The 20,462-nt window shown below is 42.1% G+C and overlaps 1 protein-coding gene across 2 annotated transcripts in view; it reads left to right on the top strand.

Moving 5' to 3' along the window:
- The window catches only part of meis1b (Meis homeobox 1 b), a 107,762-nt gene extending 95,673 nt beyond the window's left edge, over nucleotides 1-12,089 (top strand). Inside the window, exons 11-13 of one of the 2 annotated variants that reach the window (XM_032552362.1) lie at nucleotides 1,485-1,574; nucleotides 2,389-2,486; nucleotides 9,374-12,089. In XM_032552362.1, coding sequence (XP_032408253.1) covers nucleotides 1,485-1,574; nucleotides 2,389-2,447 — 149 coding nt within the window. In that variant the 3' untranslated portion in view covers nucleotides 2,448-2,486; nucleotides 9,374-12,089. The remainder of the gene's footprint in view (nucleotides 1-1,484; nucleotides 1,575-2,388; nucleotides 2,487-9,373) is intronic. The other variant, XM_032552361.1, reaches the window with a different exon arrangement.
- The last annotated feature ends 8,373 nt before the right edge of the window (nucleotides 12,090-20,462 follow it).

Raw genomic sequence — 20,462 nt, 5'->3', positions numbered from 1 at the left:
CAATGGAGGGGTGCAGAAAATAAGGAACCGGATCAGGTTTCACATATTCTTGCCGCTCAGTTTTAGTCCGTATTTATAAGATAAAGTATTAAGATAGGAGCAGATTCTGGGACCAATCAGTAAGAATGAACTTTTGTTGAAAACCGGATCGGGCCTCAACCTGGATTTGATTTTGCTCCTTTGATCGTATGTATAATTATACGTCAGGGCGCAGCAAAAGGTTTACGTTAAAAGCATTGCTGTATTACGTGCCAACGTGTCTTTTATTAAATATCTATTGGAGTGGCTGGACATGTCAAGCTTGACAGTCAAAATGAAATAACTGAAATGTTTTGGATTTACAAAATGAAATTTGAATTGTTCCCGCATGTGACATTTAAAATCTACCTTGCTTAAGCAGACAAATAAGATTACATTTAAATGTAGATTTGGGCAAAGAATCTTGCCATATAGACATTTACTAACCTTTACCAACGAATTCACCCCCCTTGAAACTTTTCTAGATTTTCTCTGCTTATAATCTCAAATTTGATGATTGAAATTGTACATAGCAGTTAATACAACGTAATGCCTAACAGAGAAACGGAAAGAATGGGATATATAGTTGTCAGGTTTCAAATGTGCCCCCCTTTACTCCTTTACCCCTAAATAAGATCTAGTGTAATAATTCAGTCTTCAAAAGTCTCTTTATTACTAAATAAGACTCCATATGTTTAATAACCCTTCACTGTCATGACGACACTGGTGTCCTCATTGACACATTTGACGTTTCCACTACAAATTTTCGCAAAACTTTGTGAGTATACCGCTAATAAAAAAAAACAAACAAAAAAAACACAACTTTACAATCTCAGTGTTTCCATTTAATAAGAAACCAAATTAAAATCACAATACTCAAACAGTATCGATTGTCATTTCAGCGTAAATAAAAAATAGTTTTCCTTAGTGCAGACAGCGAAGTCTGAATCCAGTCTGGCAAACTAGCTATCTTTTTCTTTTCACTTCCCCATTGATCCACCTCTTTGTGTTGGTCTTTCCAATCATTAAAATAAATATATTACATTTTTGGTGACAAATACGACTTCTCGGCCGTTTTCAGAGCTTCTGGCCCCATGGCAGAATCTTGCAGTCTTGACATTTAGTTTTAACTCGATGCAAGCATCAAAATAAAATTTCAACAAGTCAATCCCTCAAACCAAAGTCGGTGTCTTAAATGTGCCATAGCGTAGATTAAACTCTTATTCTGATCCTATTAGAGCATTTATCTGCGTTAAAGTTCACCAGGGGCTTACAGCGGACAGCTAGCTGTACCAGCATGGAGCAGAGTGACGTTGAAAGACAGCAGAGTCTTCCTGTGCGTGCACCAGCCAACAGATGATCCCGCACCGTCCACTGAGCTTTAATTAAAAGGACTAATTGACCACTCTGCTTCCTCCCACCGGTCCCTCCTTCCCTCCCTCCCTCTTCTTCTCCTGCATCCACAGTAAGTCAAGGAGCTCCCTACAATCCAGATGGCCAGCCAATGGGTGGCTTCGTCATGGACGGCCAGCAGCACATGGGAATCAGACCACCTGGTACGGCTTTCTCCGCGTGTCTGTCCTTTTCTTCACTCTGTTGTTCCTCCTATCTGTCTTCAGTCTGTTCCTGCGGGTTTCTTTGGCTCGCTTCCACCCGTTTTCCTTCCAACATCACCTCGCCCTCTTCAACCTTTGTGTCCTCCTCTGCGTTTCTTCAGACGTAGATGTGTTCTTCGGCCAATATCTGCCATGTTGATGTTTACTTTAATCTTCATGCTGACAGAAAAGCTCTTATTGTGAACTCTTACAGTCGCTGCTTGTTGCTTTGGGTAGAAACAGCAGGATGTGCACTCCCAAAAACACTTAGAAAGATATGCACACACACCGTTTCCTCCCCCTCTTTCCTGGATACACCAGAACAGGTGTGCTCAATCACATTACACCACCATCCTCCTCCTCACTCCCACTCCCCTTAAAACTCAGTCCCTCTCTCACGCCATCAGCTTTAATCCCAGAGTTTGTCCTTAAGCTCTTCTTCTCCTCCTCTATCCCCTGTTTTCTGTGATTCTCTCTCAAGTCTGCAACCCAATCTCAGCCTCCACTCGAAGTCAGCAGGTTTAGATAAACTGCCGGCCGACTTAACCACCCTGCACCCCACCTCAAAACACTTCCACACACCTCTCCCAGCCAAATCCACGGGGCTTTGTTGCTATGCTGTCTGTCAAATCAGCTTCATAGTGAAACCACACTGTTGCTAAGTGCGGTCTGCTTCGAACAATTCCCTGTTTGAAGTAGTCAACAATAAATTTCTGCACCATCAGTTAGAGACTACACATTTTTAATTTTTACGTTTCCTCTTTGTGTCCTCCAGGGCCGATGGGTGGAATGGGCATGAACATGGGCATGGAAGGTCAGTGGCACTACATGTAGCCCTACCCGAGTCTGACCAATCACAACGCAATGGGGGTTGTAAGTAGAACAAACTGATTTTAAACAAACTGATTTTAGACTGATGTAATCCTTTTTCTGACACTCTTCAGGTATGAGTGGCATCTAAAGGTGCTTTCACACCTGATTGTCCTGTAGACTTTGTTCGATTGGTGACCAAAGTTGCCGTTACATTTTCAGCTGCAGCGGTTCGTTGTGTCAAACGAGCCAAAACCGTTTGAATAGCCTGGCAACCTCTTCGCCAGTGGTGGCACTGCACCAAGAATTGAAGAAGGAAAAGATACAAAAACTTTTGAAGATTCAGTGAGCGCACCTTCCTTCTTCTCGAAATGTAAACCAAAATGGAGTAGTGTCAGATTTTAGCAATCAGTTTACATTTTTCCCCATTGTTCTCAAATTGGGGGTAGTTTTTTTTTTTTAATTCAAGGCTATGCTGCTAATAAAAGATAAATGTATTGTGATTAGTATCATTTAGGTCTAGTTATTTATACCCATATTTATCAGGGCACCAAAAATCATACACCTTTTAAATATGTGCTATGGTGGAGGTGACGTCACACTGTGTGAGAGAGGATAAAAAAAAACCCTTTGTAAAACAGGTGTTTGATATAAAACAAAGACGAAATGACTTTTGTTTTCAGATTATGCGTTAGCGTCGTATGTTATTCGTTCCTTCCTACTTGATCTTTAGACATTTTCAGTAATACTGGAAATAATATACGTTTGTCTTTGAGTGTTTCCACATTCAAACCTAAAACTTGAAGCAACCGAAGTGGATTTTTCTTCGTGTCTAAATGGGTTTTAGATACAAGCATTCTCTTGTTCTCCACCAAGCGGATTTGCGCTGTTGCTTTTTCTTCAGCGTTCCCACCCTCGGTGCGGTGATAAGAGCCTTTGATCTCACCCGTGTAACTCTTTGTGTACGTTCTGTCGCTGTGCGTCGTTGTCACACGTCCAAAAGCTACAAAATCAAACAGGAGAAGCCAAACAAAAAAGAGAGAGGAACTACAAAGGCTTAAAGTAACATGCAGTGTAATACTATATTACAATACGGATTACTAATAAAGAAAATGTTCAAAATCGAGACAAAGTTATGAAAGAATAAACCGTTTGTACACTGATTTTTTTTTTGTGTGTGTGTTAGCATGTGGCGAGGAGGAAGAGGAAAGGGGGCGGGGATGGGTTGGGACAGGAGATGGGTGGAGGGGGGTAGGGTGGGGACCTCTAATGGGAAGGGAGGGGGCAGGTAGGAGGTTACTATGGCAACAGACTGATTGGCAAAAATGTAAGCAGTCGTTGCTGGTGCAAGGAGAGCGAGAGAAGTGCGCGCCCTTAAGTGTCGTAAATCTGCCGGGTTGCTGTTGATGCATGAGCCGCATTAATACACACATGCTAACCAGCTACAGGGAGCCCACCACCACCACCTCCACCACCACCACCTCCACCTACCCTCACTGTCTTCCTCATGCTCGCTCCAACATTGTGCTTTTTCACACTGTCAATTTTCCTCTCTCCATCTCTTTCACACACCTTCTTCTAGATTTTTTTCTTCTTCCTCTTCTTCCTTCTCACTTCTCTCCCCGTTCTTCCCCTTCCCTCTCCTCCTCTCTCTCTCTCTTACTCCTTCCCTCGCTCTTGCCCCAGGGCAAAACAGACTCCCACATAATTCTGGATGTACACAGGCTGTGGATGGTGCCACAGCCGCACATTGTGATAAAGCGGCGCCGGGTCCAATCTCAGCCGAACATCATTGTTTTCCCCTTGCTGTGTGTGCCACCGCACAACGTTTATAAGTGAAATAAATACATGCTGATGTGTGGGCGTTCGCCTGTGTACCTCCACGCTGGCCTGTATAGTGGTATATATGTGTGTGTGTGTGTGTGGGGGTGGGTGGGTGTGTGTGTGTGTGTGTGTGTATGGTAATAGGATTACTCCTGGCACAGAGAGGGGACACAAACTACTGCAAAATGGAGGAGGTAGCCAGCAGGGTATGGAGCTTAGCCGGGCCTAATTGACTAGATCCAAATTAAATATGCCGTCACTGGAGGTGTGACCAATGGATTTGACTTATTCAGTTTGCAAAAATAGGGACCATTAACCCTCTGCACAAGGCTCATACACTGTAGTGGGGGAAAAAAAAAAATATATATATATATATATAAATTCTGCCTCGAATGTTGGCGACAACAGAAGGCCGGCGATCTCATCTCACAGAAGTGTAAGGTAGGAGAAGAAGAAGAAGCTAAACATGTTTTTTTTGTTGTTTTGTTTTGTCCGCGTCGCCGCCGTGTGAAGTGAGTAAACACGAGGGCCGGTTTCGGCAGCTTTCTTTCCAAGCAGCTGCTAGCCTTCCCAGCAGACCGCGCTTTAAACAGCCTCAATTTGCCTGCTGAATCCCGTAATTGGGCCACCAGAGGAATCCTCGGTGAGACGGGGCGAAGCGCAGAAAAGACGGGAAGAGTGGAGAGGAGGGAGGGAGGGAGGAAGAGAGGGAGAGAGACGGCGAGGTAGACTGAAAGAAGACGGGAGGGGCGGATGAAGAGAGAGAGGGAGGAGAGGAGCCGAGAGACGGATGATGACAGAAAAAAAAAAATGTCTCGTCTCCGCAACCTAGTCTTTCCCCCCGTACAGCTTCATCAGCGCCGTCGAATTTTCTTCCTCTCTCCCCCTTTTTTTTTTTTTTTTTTCTAGGTCATTTAAAAGTAAGCGATGTGTTATACTCTTTCACGACCAATTAAATTAATAGGTTATTACGTGAGGGAGGAGTGGGGACCGTTATCTTATTTGATTAAGAGAGCACAGGTTCATTATATTTTATAAGCAATTTTCATTAGCGGCGTTTGAGGTTTTTGTTACTGCAGGGGCTAAATTGAGCGGTTATTGTGCCGAGCCTCGGCTACAGAAGGTGTGCCTGGCAGTCACACCGCAACATTAGTTAAAACTAAAGCCAATTAGTCCTGCTTAGTGGAGAGCGTTATGCCTTCCACCCAATGATGATCACGGAGCTTATATCCCCTTGCGAAACAATACACCTGTCAGCAGACATGAAGCCCAGCAAGTCGAGCAGAAGCGAGCCGAGCCTTTGATTGCGACGGGAATGACTCTCGGATGACCCTTACCCCGTTTCCCCTTCTTCCTTCCCTCCTTTCCTTCTCTGTCTCTTTGCTTTCCTTCTCACACAAAATTAGCCATGTGCGCCCCCCCAATCCCCCCCCCCCCCCAGTTGCAAAACTGTAATTTTGGGCTTCAGGAGAATTATCACAGAGTGGAAGAATTAATTATGACGCAGAGAGTTTGGAATTTGTTTCTCGGTTCTCGCCCATTAGAAGCTTCCCTCCCTCCGTCCCCAAATCGACAACGCTTGAATGAACGGATGCTTTCTCCGCCAGTCTCGGCTGGAGACCCTTTGTCCCAGAATTCATCGCTGAAATCATTAAGCGCAAATTTGTTAATCTTCCGCCGATGGGAAGGGGTCAAGATCCCTTCCCTAAACCCTTCCACAAACCCTCCAACTATCACACAAAACTTCTTTTTTTTTTTTTTTTTTTCCTGTGGAGGAACCTTGACTATTGAGCAGCTAGAAGGAAAAGAAGGAACGCAGCAAAAAAACAAAAAGGAAAGACAGGTCCCCATGGAGTTTGCGTGGCCCCTTGTATTGTCCATGTGAATGTGTGTCCCTGTTGATGCGGCCCCTGTGGAATCCCCCCCCCCCTTCAGAGTCGAGGAAATGAGACTTACAGCTCAATGTATTGATTTGCTTATTAGGTGAAAAACCCCATAAGCAACGTTGAGCTCTTCCAAGCACTCATAGCATTATTGGCCTCTTGACATGAGTTTGCCGCAGTAATCAGTGCAGTCTTGTTAACCTGAGGTGAAAAAAAAAATGCAGGAAAGACACACGACTACGCCAATAGTATTATAGTCTGTTAGAGTTCACCTGTTAAGGTTTTGTGAAATCTGACTCCATTTTGCTGACTGGACATCCTGAATTTTAGGATCACAAACAGAATCGATCCAAGTATTTCTGCAAATATCTTAGTACACTGGAAATAAAACTAAACTTGCTGACAAGTAACTTTTCAGCAAGATTGCACGAGCTTGTTTTAAGTCAGTAGTTCCTTAATACTGGCCTAAAGTACTAGATCCACTGGCAGATTATGACATTTTCCCCATCTACCAATGGAGCGAGTACTTTTTCATCAAAATGAAGAAATTATTGACTTAAAAGAGACGCTTATATCTTGCTGAAAAGCTACATGCAAGTTATGTAGCTTTTCATAACTTATAGTTACTGTATATTTGTGTTATTTCCAGGGTACTAAGATATTTGCACTAGAATCTAGGCAAAAAAAAAATCTCGTTTTTGACGTGAAAATCTGAAAATGTCAGCCCACATGTTCAGATTTTTTTCCACCCACTTTACTTAAACACTCGTCATGAAATGTAGTGCAAAGCCTTTAAAAGTCACTTATTAGGTCAAACAAAATACAAGGCTGATGGAAAAATTGGAACTAAATGTAGACTAATAGCAAATAAACAACCTGTTAGATTCTGCAGTTGATTGGCTAATGTCCAAGCTTATTTATTTGTTTGAATGGCCTGATTGAGATCAACACTAAAACAATTTCTGACATGAAGTGAGAATTGATGTTTATCTTGACTCGTCGTACATTAACACTGAACTCAAGCTCCTTTTGCAAAAAGGGAATTGGACCACATGCTGCTAGAGCCAAGGGCCAGAAGACTTACATCTTCTGGCCCTTGGCCAGCAAAAATTGAAATAATTGGGGAAAAAAATTAAAACTGTATAATTTTTATTCCATGTCTCAACTACCCACTGCTTTGCATGTTCACATGAAAAAGTCCTACGTTTGGTGCCTCTCACATAGAAAATAACAACTAGAACCCACTATAAACATACATATCTGCAGCTCAGCTAGCACAATATTTCACACTTGTCTTAAACACGCCACACTTTTTCTACTTTGTTGAAAACTGATGGATGAGGGGAGGCAGGAAACGATTATTGTTCTCGTGCTCCTTATCCTTTTCCTTTTGCGCTTTTGTCTCGTCTGTAATGATCCTCTGGTGTATACGTGTGTATGAAGGGGTGTGTGTGTGTGTGTAGCGTTCGCGTGGACGGCACTCTCAGGTGACGGCCGTCTGCGGCTCTCGCCTCTCGCTCTTTGGCTTTGACAACTACGTCGGTCACGTTTGCTCGCCGCTCACTCCCCACCTGCTGACAGACGGATGAGCGCCTTTGTTGCTGCTAAGAGAAAGACTTCTTCTTTACCCTCTGCATGTTTCTGAGGACGTTTGCTGTCAAGCCGCACCAGTTTGAGGTCGTTTCGGATCGCTTTCAGGGCTTGCTTACGAGAGGGTGTCTCAGTTGCTGACTAGTCTCTCTTCAGAGAGAATACCTAGGGCTAATTCCGAGTTACCTCGTAGTCCAGTTCAACAGATTATCCAGGAAATGTTATGCACTCAACCTTGGTATCGCTTCAAGCTGATCATGCGTGTTTGGTCTCTAAGTCCTTTCCTCCTGTTAAAGTAGCATTACTGTTGGGTGTAGGATTAACTCACTATATCCTTCAAAACCCTCCGTGTCTCTCTCATGCATCGGCACAGTATGTGGATTCCTGCTGTGGTTCTGACCCAGATTATCATGGTTCTGTTCGCTGACACATAGGCTACGTTCACACAACAGGCAGATACGACCCGTGTCTGACGTTTTTTGGCCATACGCAACTTTTTCACCGGCGCAACCTTTTCACCCAAAAATATCTGATCTGTGCCACTTCCATATGTGGTGCTAATTTGGATGCGTATCCGATTGTTTTTAAGTCTCAACAGTCTTGTTGCACTATATATGCCTTTCATGTCACTGATGTGAGACATATCTGTGCCAGGAAAAGCCATTTGCTTTAAATCCGGATGTAAACGACGGCTGAAAATTAGGATTATGAACTTATGAAACAAATCTTTGTCACTGAAGCGCATCACATCACAATCCCACCACTCATAGTTCTGAGCACGCATCCAGACACACTTCCCTACAGACGTTGCTCCACAAAAGGCCGTTGCTAGTACTTGTGCTTTCTTGCAATTAGCTTCCTTTGTGTTACGATCTTGGGACGACTCAGCCCTCGTTGCTGACTAAACTTTAAAATCGATCCACAAAAGTTTCCGTCCATTATTACTTCTGTGCTGCAGTGTGGCGTCAGCGTTCTTCTTCAGCGCATGCGGTGCTCTTTATGGACGCAAACCGTTCACACAGAAGTCTGATACGTCACATTTAATTAATAAATGAGTGACGAGAAAAATCACGTTTCGGTGAAACAAAATAGAAGTGAGCATCGAGACCTGCTGTGTGCACATCAGCACACTGAACTACTCCAACAGGAAATCTCACAATGTTTACGTGCATAAACATGAAAATGTCTGGTTCTGTCTGACTGATTAATGCTGTTAATGACTGATTGTTATTTAACTCATTTACTATAATTATTTATTGTTACACGTTCTGCTGCTGAAATAGTTTCTACTCATAGACTCTGAAGTATTGCAGACTCCTTGAAGTTTTTCACATTTGGTCATGCTGCAACAGAAAATAAATGTCTTTCATTCTGATTTAGCATTGTGTGTTTCTCTGCCTGCTCCCCTTTACTCTAATACCCATTAAGAAAATTCCCCGTCTCCAATTTCTTACAACCCAAGTATCAGACGCAGTGACCATGTGGAAACAGGGGCTTTGGTTGAATGATAACTTTTCGATGTACCCCCAAAACGCCATTTGCACATAAACCTGAACACCGTCCCATACCTTCTGTCGTTTACAGTGCTGTCTAATGTGGCCAGTTTAAAACCGATTATTGAGTATTGATCGGTTGAATATTCTCTCTCCTCAGAGCTGGAGGGGAATCGTGTGTCTCCCAGAGGCCCGTGGAGCTTAGGAACGGCACACCTCGACTTCCCGACGCCAGTAACCAACGAAAACAAGACTCCGGATTCAGCGACCGTTTCATCTGGCTGACGCCCGTCACCTGGACGTCTTCCGTGGCTGCCTCTAATCTTTCCACCAGAATCGAACTGAGCTGCGCTGATCAAAATTCGGCCAAGTACAGGAAGACCTGACTCCTGAAAGAATACCGCTTCTTCTTCTTCTTCTTTTTCTTCTTGTTCTCTGGTTGGCACAAGACTGCAGTCCCTTTGCTGCTGCCCCGTCGCCCCACGCGGATTCCTCCATCAAAGTGATTGTGATTGACTCTTTTCGGGCGATTTGCCTGCACCTCTGGCGAATGTGGTGCCCGGTTGATCTATTCTCGACTCTTGAGGGCAAATGTTAAGACTTCTTTTTAAGAGGAGCGCTCTACTCTTTGGGACGGAGGATGTGGACCAAAGAGAAGCCAATGTCTGTAAAGGACAGGAGGAGGTGCCCTTTAAAAAAAAAAAAAATACAGTGGATTGAGACCTGGATGGAGAGTGATGAAATTAAAAAAGTATAAAACTATATCAAGCCCTAGTTTGGGAAGTGAGTTGAGAAAGAAAATATACTGTATACAGTTGTAAAATTACGCTGGACTCTCACAAGAACTGGGAAACTAAGTATTGTAAATGCTATTGTATTGTTCTGCATATTATGTTGTTTCTAATAGATTTTTTTAAAAAAGGATGTGAACTTTTTTCTCTTTTTTTCCTGGTTTCTTTACGGATTCTCTGATCTGTGGGTGTGCGTGTGTGAGCGCGTGTGGGTGTGTGTGAGCGAGCACCGTCCCCAACAAATCTGCCCTCTTCAACCTCCAGCTCCATTGAACCACGTTGCGTTTTTATTTTTAAAACAAAGTAAAATCCGATGTTCGCACTCTTTCACAGCCTCTCGTGGAATATCGGAAAGGTCGGCGATCCAGGTGTTGGTTTTGCTCGGTTTTTTTTGGGTTTTTTTATGTACCACTCTTCACAGCTTCCTGGCGGACATAGAAGATGCAAATGTTGCCGTCAATTAGGCTGCACTTCTTTTGCCTCCAGAAGAGGCCACTTCTACTGCTTTCACAACCAGATGGACGAAGTTTTCCCCGCCGCCCCGTTTCCTACTGCTTTAATTTTATATGTATAGGCTGGGGAGATCCTCTTAGTGTCGTCATGGCGATGCACTCTGAGAAATGTTTCACAGTCAATGGGGAAGTTGCAAGTATAACCCAGAAGACAAGTTTGGTTTTTTTTCTCCATCTGTATGCGATTGAACGTCTTTTCCAGGGTCTTATCGGCGCGTTTAACGTCACGTGGCGGCGCGCTCGCTTTCGCGCGCCCAATGGAGTTTCTCCCTCTCATAAATTCGATGCAGATGCTTTGTGAAAACAACATTTATGCCATGGTCCAGTCTTGTTTTTTTTTCTCTTTTATTTCTGACTAGGTTGGTATAATGCTGATCAACAGACAGGAGAGAATGTAAAAGTAGCACTCTAAAAACTGCTGGGCTAAAAACAGCCCAGTCTAGGTCATTTTGCAAACCCTTTTCTGGGTCCAACATTCATCCATTCTGATGCTTCTTGCTTTCAATCAAAAATGTCTCCGTGGAGAAAAAATAACTATATGTGTATTTAGCTAAAGTGCATTCCAGCATTTTTGGCTTGCTGAGTTTTTTTTCTACTGGTTGTTTTGTGCTGAAAGTAAAAATTATTGTACATAAAAGTCAGAAGCATCAAAACATCACCTACTATATATGAGACTATAACATATATAGGCTTAATAGTGCTTCTAAGTTCCTTATCTTTAAATATAAACCATTATTTGGGTTTAAAACAAGTGTATTACACTAAAGCTACTGAAAAGGGGATGAATAGAGTGACCAATTACCAGGAATAATAAAGACTTAATATTTAAGCTAAAATTTATTATTTTCAGTTCACTAAACTGCAGTAAAAACTAAATGTCAAAAAAGTTGTGATCTTTAGACGTTTTACTGACAAACACTTGAATTTGGATGGGAAAAGTTATACTTGGTATACTTTATGACCAATAGTTTAGTTGAAGTTTAATTCTTGCACTAGCTAGCACTAGCTACCTAGCATGTCAAAGGCTAATTTTGTTTTAAGTAAAAAGTAAAAACTGGTTTTCTAGTGTGAACTAGAGTTCATGACCCAATTACTGTTCTCATTCAGCAACATTTCAACCATCTAATTTCTTTCTACACGTTGTTTGAAGAGGATTGTTGAAGTCCGACCAAGTCGACGTATTCAAAATGGCGGTTGTTGAAGAATGATGAGGCTAATTTTAGTCTCTTGACTCACCAAATTGGGTCCTGAGTTTTGACTAAATCTGCAGCTACAACTACCTAACATCTGTCCCGATAGCACAGGGCTAAAATAAAAGCCCAGCAGTTTTTATGTGTGCTGCATGTGTGGAACAGTATTGATGTGACTGGGAACACGTGTGTGTCGTAGAGAGGGCGTGTGTGAGAGTGTGTGTTATCAATGCTTCCACTATCCACTGCTTCAGACATGTATGACACACATCTTTTAAAATTCCTTTGAAGACAAAGTCATGAGTCGTGTGCTTTTGCTTTGAAGGGTATATGTGTACATGTGTGTTGTAAATAAATACTTTTCTTCAAATAACACAACTTAACTAGTCTCAGATTATATTATTACGCAGATGCAGTGCCCTGCAAAAGTATTCCTGCCCCACAAACCGCAAAGGCCAGCGTGATTTACTGGGATTTTATGTTGCAGAGCCACACAAAGTTTTATGTATCTGTGAAGATGAAGGAAATGATGCATGTTTTTTTATTTATTTATTTTCATTTTGTTTTTTCCCCCCCAAAAAAGCAAAGTGGTTTGCATAATGTGTTCAGTCCCACTAAACTCACGTAAACGTACTTTGCAGAACGAGATTTTCCCAATTTTCTATCAATTTTCCAATGCAGAGTAGCTCAAGGCGAGTCAGGCATGATAGAGAGAATCACTGAACATCAATTTTCAAGTGTTGCCGTGGATACTGAAATGGATTTGACTGGGCCACATGCCTTGTTTGAATGCATCCAACTGTAACTGGCTGATTATGATGAGGGGGGGAATCATCCCCAGAGCATGATGCTGCCACCACCATGTTTCACGATAGTGATACGTTTAGGGTGACGCTCAGTGCTACTTTTCTGTCACACATAACATGTGTCCCCTATATGACTTGTGGCAAACCGCAACGCAAGACTTATATCTGTAAATAGGTCTGAACACAAATGTTGTTGTTGTTTTTTTAAAGAGAGAAAAAAAAAATCATGTATTATTGTCCATCACTAAATAATAACTGATCCCCATAACCCCCCCCCCCCCCCCCCCCCCCCCCCCCCCCCCCAACAAAAACACACCAGCTAGTTGCTGGCAACGTCCTGAACGAGTTGAAATTCTCCGATCAAAGTTTCATGACAAACTGTAACATGTTATTAGAGGCTTTCGCTTCTCTGAGGCAGAAATCAGCCATAAACCGTGTTTACACTGAAGAAAGCAGAGAGGGGGACATGGACTGTATCTCCCACTGCTGCCGGAAAATGTGCAGCTAATGCATGAGTTCTGCTGCAATTTCCTCGCGCACACATACAGAGAGGTGATGTGTGTGCGCGCGCATGAGAGCCGACTCTTTTTTTTTTTTTTTTTTCCCTATAGCATGAAAATTCATTTAGCTAAAATTGCTGCAAACGCGTAAAATAAATAAATAAATAGTGGAGAGTAGTTCTCCCTCATGCCTTGTTGCTCGCAGGCCGAGCAGCGCTCCGGCAGCCGGGGTTTGACTGCGGGATTACAGCGCGCGACTGAGAAAGGAGGAGCGCGAGCCCGAGCCGAGAGAGAGAGAGAGAGAGAGCACGCGCGAGACTTTAGTCAGATTAAAACATTTGGAAGAGCAGCCCTTAAAAGTCTTTCCCCCTTTTTTTTTTCTCCTTTCTTTTTTGGTGAACAACAGAGAGCCTGTTTCATCCGCAACAATATGCGCGTATAAATCAGCCGCCTCTGTTTCTGTGTCTCTCCTCCGAGCAACTATTGTGTTTGTACCGCTTTTATCGGGCTGAATGCTATTTACACTAAGGAAGAAGCAAGAAAAGAAAAGAAAAGAAAAAAAACAGGAGACACTTTGCAATCTTAAAACAAACAAACAAAAAAAAAAAACCGGCGACGTTTTAATTGCCTCGCGTCTCTCCAGCATGGCTGGCAGAACCGAGGCTGTGAAATGTGAATTCCTGAGCCTGTGGCCGCTGGGAGCGGTGGAGACGTGGAGCAGAAAGCCCATGCATGACTGCCCTCTTTAGGGAGGCCGGGTAACTGTCCGAGTGTGTGGAGGCTTGGGAAGCTTTGGAGACGGCGCAAAATGCAACCACGTCTCCTTTTTACGCACGGATCTCCAAGGCGCACAGAAACACTGCGATCAGTATTTTTGTTGTTTGCTGTTTAGAGCTGCAGTGAGTCACAATATTTGAAAAAGCAAATAAAAAATAATAAAAATCGTTTTTTTTACTGCCTTAAAAGTACAACTACGAGTAGTTAATTTTTGACTTTTTAATTTAAAAAAATGATTGTGGAAGAACTGAATAATTTAAATTTGATTTGCGTTGTATTTATCAGTGTACCTCTTTAAAAAAAAATTAAAATCAGGAAAATAAAATTATTAAGTCATTTTATTATTACTTTGGTGTTTAACTAAGCTTTGATTAAAGAATCAACGCTTGTTAAAATAACAATAAATCAAAATTTAAAATGTACTGTCTGTGTTTTAATAAATGTGAAAACTTTCACATTTTGCCCTCGGAGATTTTTTATTTTTTTTTCCACGCAGCTGACCTACATTCCAACTGTCTTCAACATTTTTAACCCGTTTTTTTTTTTTTTTTAGGCTTTTATCAAGACAAAACATAGAACATTGTAGTTTGTCGCAGTGATTGCAGGCTTCGGTCGTCCTCTTTAAACACACGCTGACCGCGGAGTGAACCATCAGGTATAATGAATGGAGCAGAAACGTGTTCCAGAGCAGTGGAGGTGTCCGCGCAGGCCTGTCTTCCTCCCACAAGGCTCATATGTTTGCGCGTTTGTGGCTCAGCGAGGGAAACCCAGACAAGGAGGCTGTGCGTTTCATATGAGGCGGCTAAAAATCTCGGCGAGTGTTCAAGCGGAGGAGCTTTCAGTTCGAAAACAAAAGCAGAAAACCCGGAGCTGAACATGCCGAAGTGACCACCATTGTTTGTTAAATGTGTTTTCACTTATTGCTGGTTTTGTAATCTCTTGGTAAAGTTGCATCTATAAAGTCTGTGATTTCCCCCCCCTGTTTGTTTGTATATGTCACTTTTAAAGCGGCGTGTAGGAGTTTTTAATTCAGGTCGCCAGAAAATGTTCTAATAGGCCTTGAGACATATTTAAGTCCTGCCCTCTTCTGTCTTTTCCATCGATAATTTTGGCTTTAAAAACTGCTGGGGTTTGAAAACGTAAAGACGTCACTCAAAGCAGGAAGGACGTGAGAACAAAATGTTCGAAAAACGGGTCAGCCACGCTAAATTTACAGGCCATCAAATTTATATATTGAAATATATATATATTACAGGTTGGTATTTTAGATAGCCATATTAAATACTTAAAAAACACACATAGATAATAGCTAAATTCTCTTTTTAAATAATTTGGAGTACTGGTATGTTGTGTTTGTATGGTGAAGTTGCTCAAAGTCGTGAAAGTTAAGAACTGTCATAAGACTGCAGCCAGTTAGCAACACAAAACACTGTAAAAATTAATTTTGGAGAATATAAAAATTTCAGAAATTAAATATATTTAAAATACACCCAAGTACTTTGGTTTGTTAAATATTGAAACATTAACTGGTATGTTTAAAATGGCTGGACTATAAATGACATGGAGGTAGCCACAGAAAGACTTGCTGAGTCGGAGCAGGAATTTAAGTTCGCATCAAGTGTAGCTAGTTTAGCTAATCTGGCTAGTTAGTGATACAGTCACACTTGCTAGCAAGCTAAGCTTTCTAGTTCTGATGTAGCCATTGCTAAAAAATGGTGTGTCTTAAAAGGCAAAAATATTACTGTCTAAGACTAGATTTTTAATGTTTAGAACTATATTAGTAGTATTTTATTCTTTAACTGGTTTAGCGATGGAGCAAATTTCCTAGCAAGCTAGGCTTCATAACCTCAAAGCAGCTATTGCTAAATACAGCGTTAGTAGATGTTAGGTGAAAGGTTTTTATGTCTTTCTTTCGATACATTTCAAATGTTTACCCTTGTGACATTATCTACTTTACTCGCCACTCTTTCATTACGTTTTGGTTTTGTTTTTTAGCTTTGAATTGACACGACAATTTGTAAGGTTAGAAACAGAAATGGCCAAATGTGACCTGTTGTGTCAAAGATTTAAGAATGAAAAACAGAAAAGCAAACGCCACATTCTTTTAATTGATCTATTTTGAATAAAATTAAATCAAAAGCCTATCTGAATTCATCCAGTTTAGTTAGGGTCCTTTTTGCGTGTTTAAATATACACAATTTCTACTCAGGATTGTCGATTAAAACTTAACTAAGTGAAAAGTTCCAAATTGTTGCTACAATTTTTTTATTTTTTTAATCAAATAATTCAGAAAACAACTGGATCTATCAAAAACATAGAGCTCAGATAGTTTATTTTCAACATTTTCCCACTTTATGAAATCACTCTGAAGCAGAATCCAGATGAAAGGTTGGCCTGTGAACACCTCAGAGGACAGACTTTGTAGAACCTCCTCGTTGGAACGTCGCGTGGCAGCTGGTTCTGAAACAAAAGGAGGCACACACACACACACACAAAAAAAAAACCTCCAACAATCTGTTGGTGGAGAAAAAGAGAGCCGGGGAGCAAAAAAAAAAAAGAATCGAGAAAGACTGTTGAGGGCCATTTTGGATGTCATCTGTCTCCTTGGCGACAGGGCCCCGGCCCTCAAAAGCCCCTTGGGCGCGCGGATTGTTTGAGAGGAGCCCGCTATTTTCTGCAGCATCATTTATCACTGTCACCACATAATGATTCCCCTCGCAGCTCCTTATTGATGTTTGTAATTGCATTATCTCATAAGGGGAGGGGGGGATGATCAATGGAGCCGAGAGGAGCACAGAGGGGTCAGGAGATGCCGGATTGCTGTTTGTCCATTTAATGCAAGCAGGCTCTCATTATCTGCAACCTCTCCAGCCTGCACTGCTCTCCTCTGAGGTTGTTGGGGTTTTTTTCTTTGCTGTATTGAGAGGAAGAAGAGGATGGAAAAAGGGAGGCAAACAGTTGGTTTGATTTGTTTAACCCCCGCACATCACCGATAAACAATAGAGATGTCGAGAAAATCCAGGTAAAAGGGAAGAATCACTGCTGTGAATGTGAGGCTAAAGCAGCTCTGGAGTTCTCTTTGTCTGAAGTTGCTCCATATTTTGTGATAATTACAGCCACGGCTCGTCGCGTCTGAGAGTGTAGGTGGACCATCAGCCGGCTGAGGGAAGCTGAGGATGGAGGAGTCTGACTCACGAGTCGGACTCGGTTTTCTTTAAGCGGAACACGGTCATTTGGAACGGAAACGTTCTGAGGTTCAAGACACGCTGACCAAACAGCTGCTAAAGAAACCGAATGGTTACACTTAGTGCTACCCATCACAGGGTCTGTTGTCAAAATGCGAAATGAACTAATAGTTTTTGTTCATTAAAAATAAAAAAACCAAATTATTTGGAGTTAGTTTTTGCAAAAACATTTTTGATTTGACCAGCTTTTACTAAAGCCCATACATGAAAGCATCTAATTTTGCTTCATCGTCTAATGATTTCTGCTTTCAAAGAAACGTTTTGGATCATTTGAAGTGTGCAGCCTAATCCTGATATGCAGAGAGATTGTTAGAATCGTAGTTTGTGTGAGCTGACAGTCTGATATCCACTCAGCGTGGCCTGTTTTGTAGCCATGAGGAGCCATGTGTCATTTTATTGAGTCACAGTATTATTTTTATGTTGTTTTTGTTTCAAAAGCTGACGCAAAATCAGCTTTGTTAGCGTAAAACACGTTAAGAAACTTTCATTTGAGTCAGTTTTTCACCATGAAAGCTAAAGCTATGTAGCAGTTAGCTTTACATTGATTTCAGTTAGAAAAAAAACATATTTTTCCACATTTCTTCAAGTCGACAACGTTTTTGAAATTTTAGCAACATAAATATGTCAGAAACTCATAACATGGACATTTGTGTGTATATATATATATATAATTTTTCTAAATCCCAATTTGTCTTTTCTGGGAGACATTACCAAGTCCTGTCACTATAAATCATCCAATCACTGATCTCCACTAACCTACCAACAGCTCTTTATTTCACATTCTGCACTTCAGCTGCAAACACGTAAAAATAAACAGCAATATACTCAGTAGAACAAACTTGTAAAATTCTGTTTTGGTAAATAAAATGAGCATTTATTGCCCAATAACTGAAATATGGTTTTTTCCAACGCAGGCATGCGCAGAATATATAGTCGCAATAATAACCAAAATATCAGCTTTAATGCGGACAGTGACGCATGACGTCCACTTTAATGGACAGACGATTAACTACAATTTCTCCAACAAAATATTAATATTGAGACATTTTTTAAAAAATTTGTTCTAAATCAGTTATTTACATCTTTTACCTGATAAAGTGTCACTTATTATAAATTAGCCTAAATTAGAATAAACTTCATTACTAGCCCTAGGAACAACTCCATCACCTGCTCGTTTATGACTAATTACTTTTTGCTGCAGGTGAGGGTTTCAGACTCTGGCTTTGGGTTGGTGCGCGTCATGGCGACGGGCGTACTGGCGCGCGCAAAGCATCCAGCGTCCTGTGGGCGCGCGGTGTGTTTTCTCCGCTCCACAACGTATAACCAGACACTTCCGGCGGCTTGGAGGCGCTTGCTTCCTGGCCCAGGTGCAGCAGCTCCCCTGCAGCTTGGTCGGCGCTCCTGCTGCGGCTGAGGGAAACGCGGCCTGGCAGGCGCGAACTTCCCAGCGGAGGAACGGCAAAAACCACGGCTGGTTTCAGAACCAGAGATGTTTCTGTCAGCGCCTTCCTCCAGTTCCACCGCTCCACTCATCTCCCTCCAAGGTGACCTTGGCGGCGCCCGGGCAGGACGGAGGAGCCAAAGGATCACAGGGGAGGAAGAGGAGGGAAGGGGGGAAGGTTTACTCAGCTGCACACAGGATCACCTGGTGGGGCCGCAGATCCAAAAATAGAGACCCTCACCTTCTGGAATCCGCGAACTGGAGCAAATCTCACAAAGAATACGAGATAAAGTGTTCAAAGTAAATCTAAAGGAAGATTGTCTATTCGTTTTAAAGATTTATTGTTAGGCAACTTTAAGAAAGTTAAGCAACTTAAGAAAGTAACCTTTAAGAAAGGTTCGAATCCTAGAGAAAGGCATAACGTGAACAAAAGAGGGGGGGATGAAGGTGCAAAAGAACCTTATAAATGAACATTTAAAAAATACTTAAATAACCAAATAAATAAAAATATTAAAGTAAAAACGTTGTCGATCAATTTTATTCTTTTGGTAACGTTTAAAAAGGCAACAATTTAGGCAAACGCGACCGAAAAAAAAAAGAAGACATGATTAGCATTCATTCCTGTGTTGTTAAATATCAGTACTAGCCGTCCTCAGTGCGCAGACGCGGCCCTGGGCGGCTGTGGGTCGGGTCTGGCCTCTGAAGGTAAACAGAAAACCGGCAGGTCCAGACAGGACAGCGGGCCGGAACTCCAGCCTGAAAGCTCCAACCTAAAGTGTAGCCTGCTGCTGGCTCTGCGCCATCTTTTACATCAGCCCACTGTCTGAGCTCCGCTTTCTTCCACCCAACCTGCATCTGAAAATGCGTCGCGGCAGTCGGGGCTGCGCGTCGTTTCTCGCTGTTTTCTACCGTTTCTGAACGAGGCTCCTATATATTATATTTAGCTTCAGCAGAGCCAGTGTTGGTTTTGGAAAGTTGCTCTAAGTGGAAACCAGCGTGCAGACATCCCTCCCTCCCTCTCTCTTCCTCTGCCTGTCTCTCTCTCTCTGGTAATTGGTTGCCGTGAATCTGCCACCCGTCTCACATATTCATCAGGCTCACATCAGTGATGGGGAAAGGAAAAAAAAAAAAAATGTCAGCTCCGCTCGCTCTCACCCTGTCAGCCCTCCAAACCGTGAAAACGTGCGTCTTCATCGCTGCTGCTGCTTTTGTTTTGCATCTTCTTCTTTTTTTCTTGCTTCCTTCTCTTCTCGCCTGCTGCAAGTCGCAGAACTCCAGAAGTGTTAGTTTTGAAGGCAGAGCAGCCGCTTCAGGCTGAGAGCGGCTCTGACCCCGTCATTTTAAGTGCCAGAACCCGGTTCGGGTTTAATTTGTCAAGGTTGAGTCTCAACTGATGCGTTTGGTGAGAACACGCAGAGAAGAGGTTACGGTGGATCCACTCTCTTTACACTTTTCTCTAATTAAGGAAAAGTTTGTTTACTGGAGGAGTTTTATGAGGTTCAGCGTCGCACTGAAGTTGACAGATTTACTCGAAGTTGTTTTTTTTCTAACACTATTTACCAAAAAAAAAAAAAAAAAAACAACGAAGAAATTATCTGCTTTCTCTCTTCTGATTGTTTTTTTAATTTTACATACTGATGTGGCTGTGAACAAAGTTCAGCAATAAACAAGCGTTTCTGTCTGCACAGTAAATTGTACAGATTTCTATCATTTTGGGGTTTTTTTTGTTTTTGTTTTTGCAGAAGCATAAATTTTCTCCTGTCCAGTAGTGACCAGCCTGCCAAAATTACACTAAGATTACTGTCTTTTGATTTTTCTTAAAAGACCATTTTGCCAGTAATGATGCCTGCTGCACTAAATGACAATAAGTATTAAAATTTGCAACCAAAAAGCAGCAATAAAAACTTGATTTTTAGCCTGCAGTTCCTCTCGATGGCTAGATTTAAGTCCAGGTAAGTGATTCACAAACATTTTCTACTTCCGTTTG

Source organism: Xiphophorus hellerii, chromosome 22 (assembly GCF_003331165.1).
Source record: "Xiphophorus hellerii strain 12219 chromosome 22, Xiphophorus_hellerii-4.1, whole genome shotgun sequence".
NCBI lineage: Eukaryota > Metazoa > Chordata > Actinopteri > Cyprinodontiformes > Poeciliidae > Xiphophorus > Xiphophorus hellerii.
Note: the sequence above shows the minus strand (reverse complement) of the source record. Positions and strands in the feature narration are given on the sequence as shown.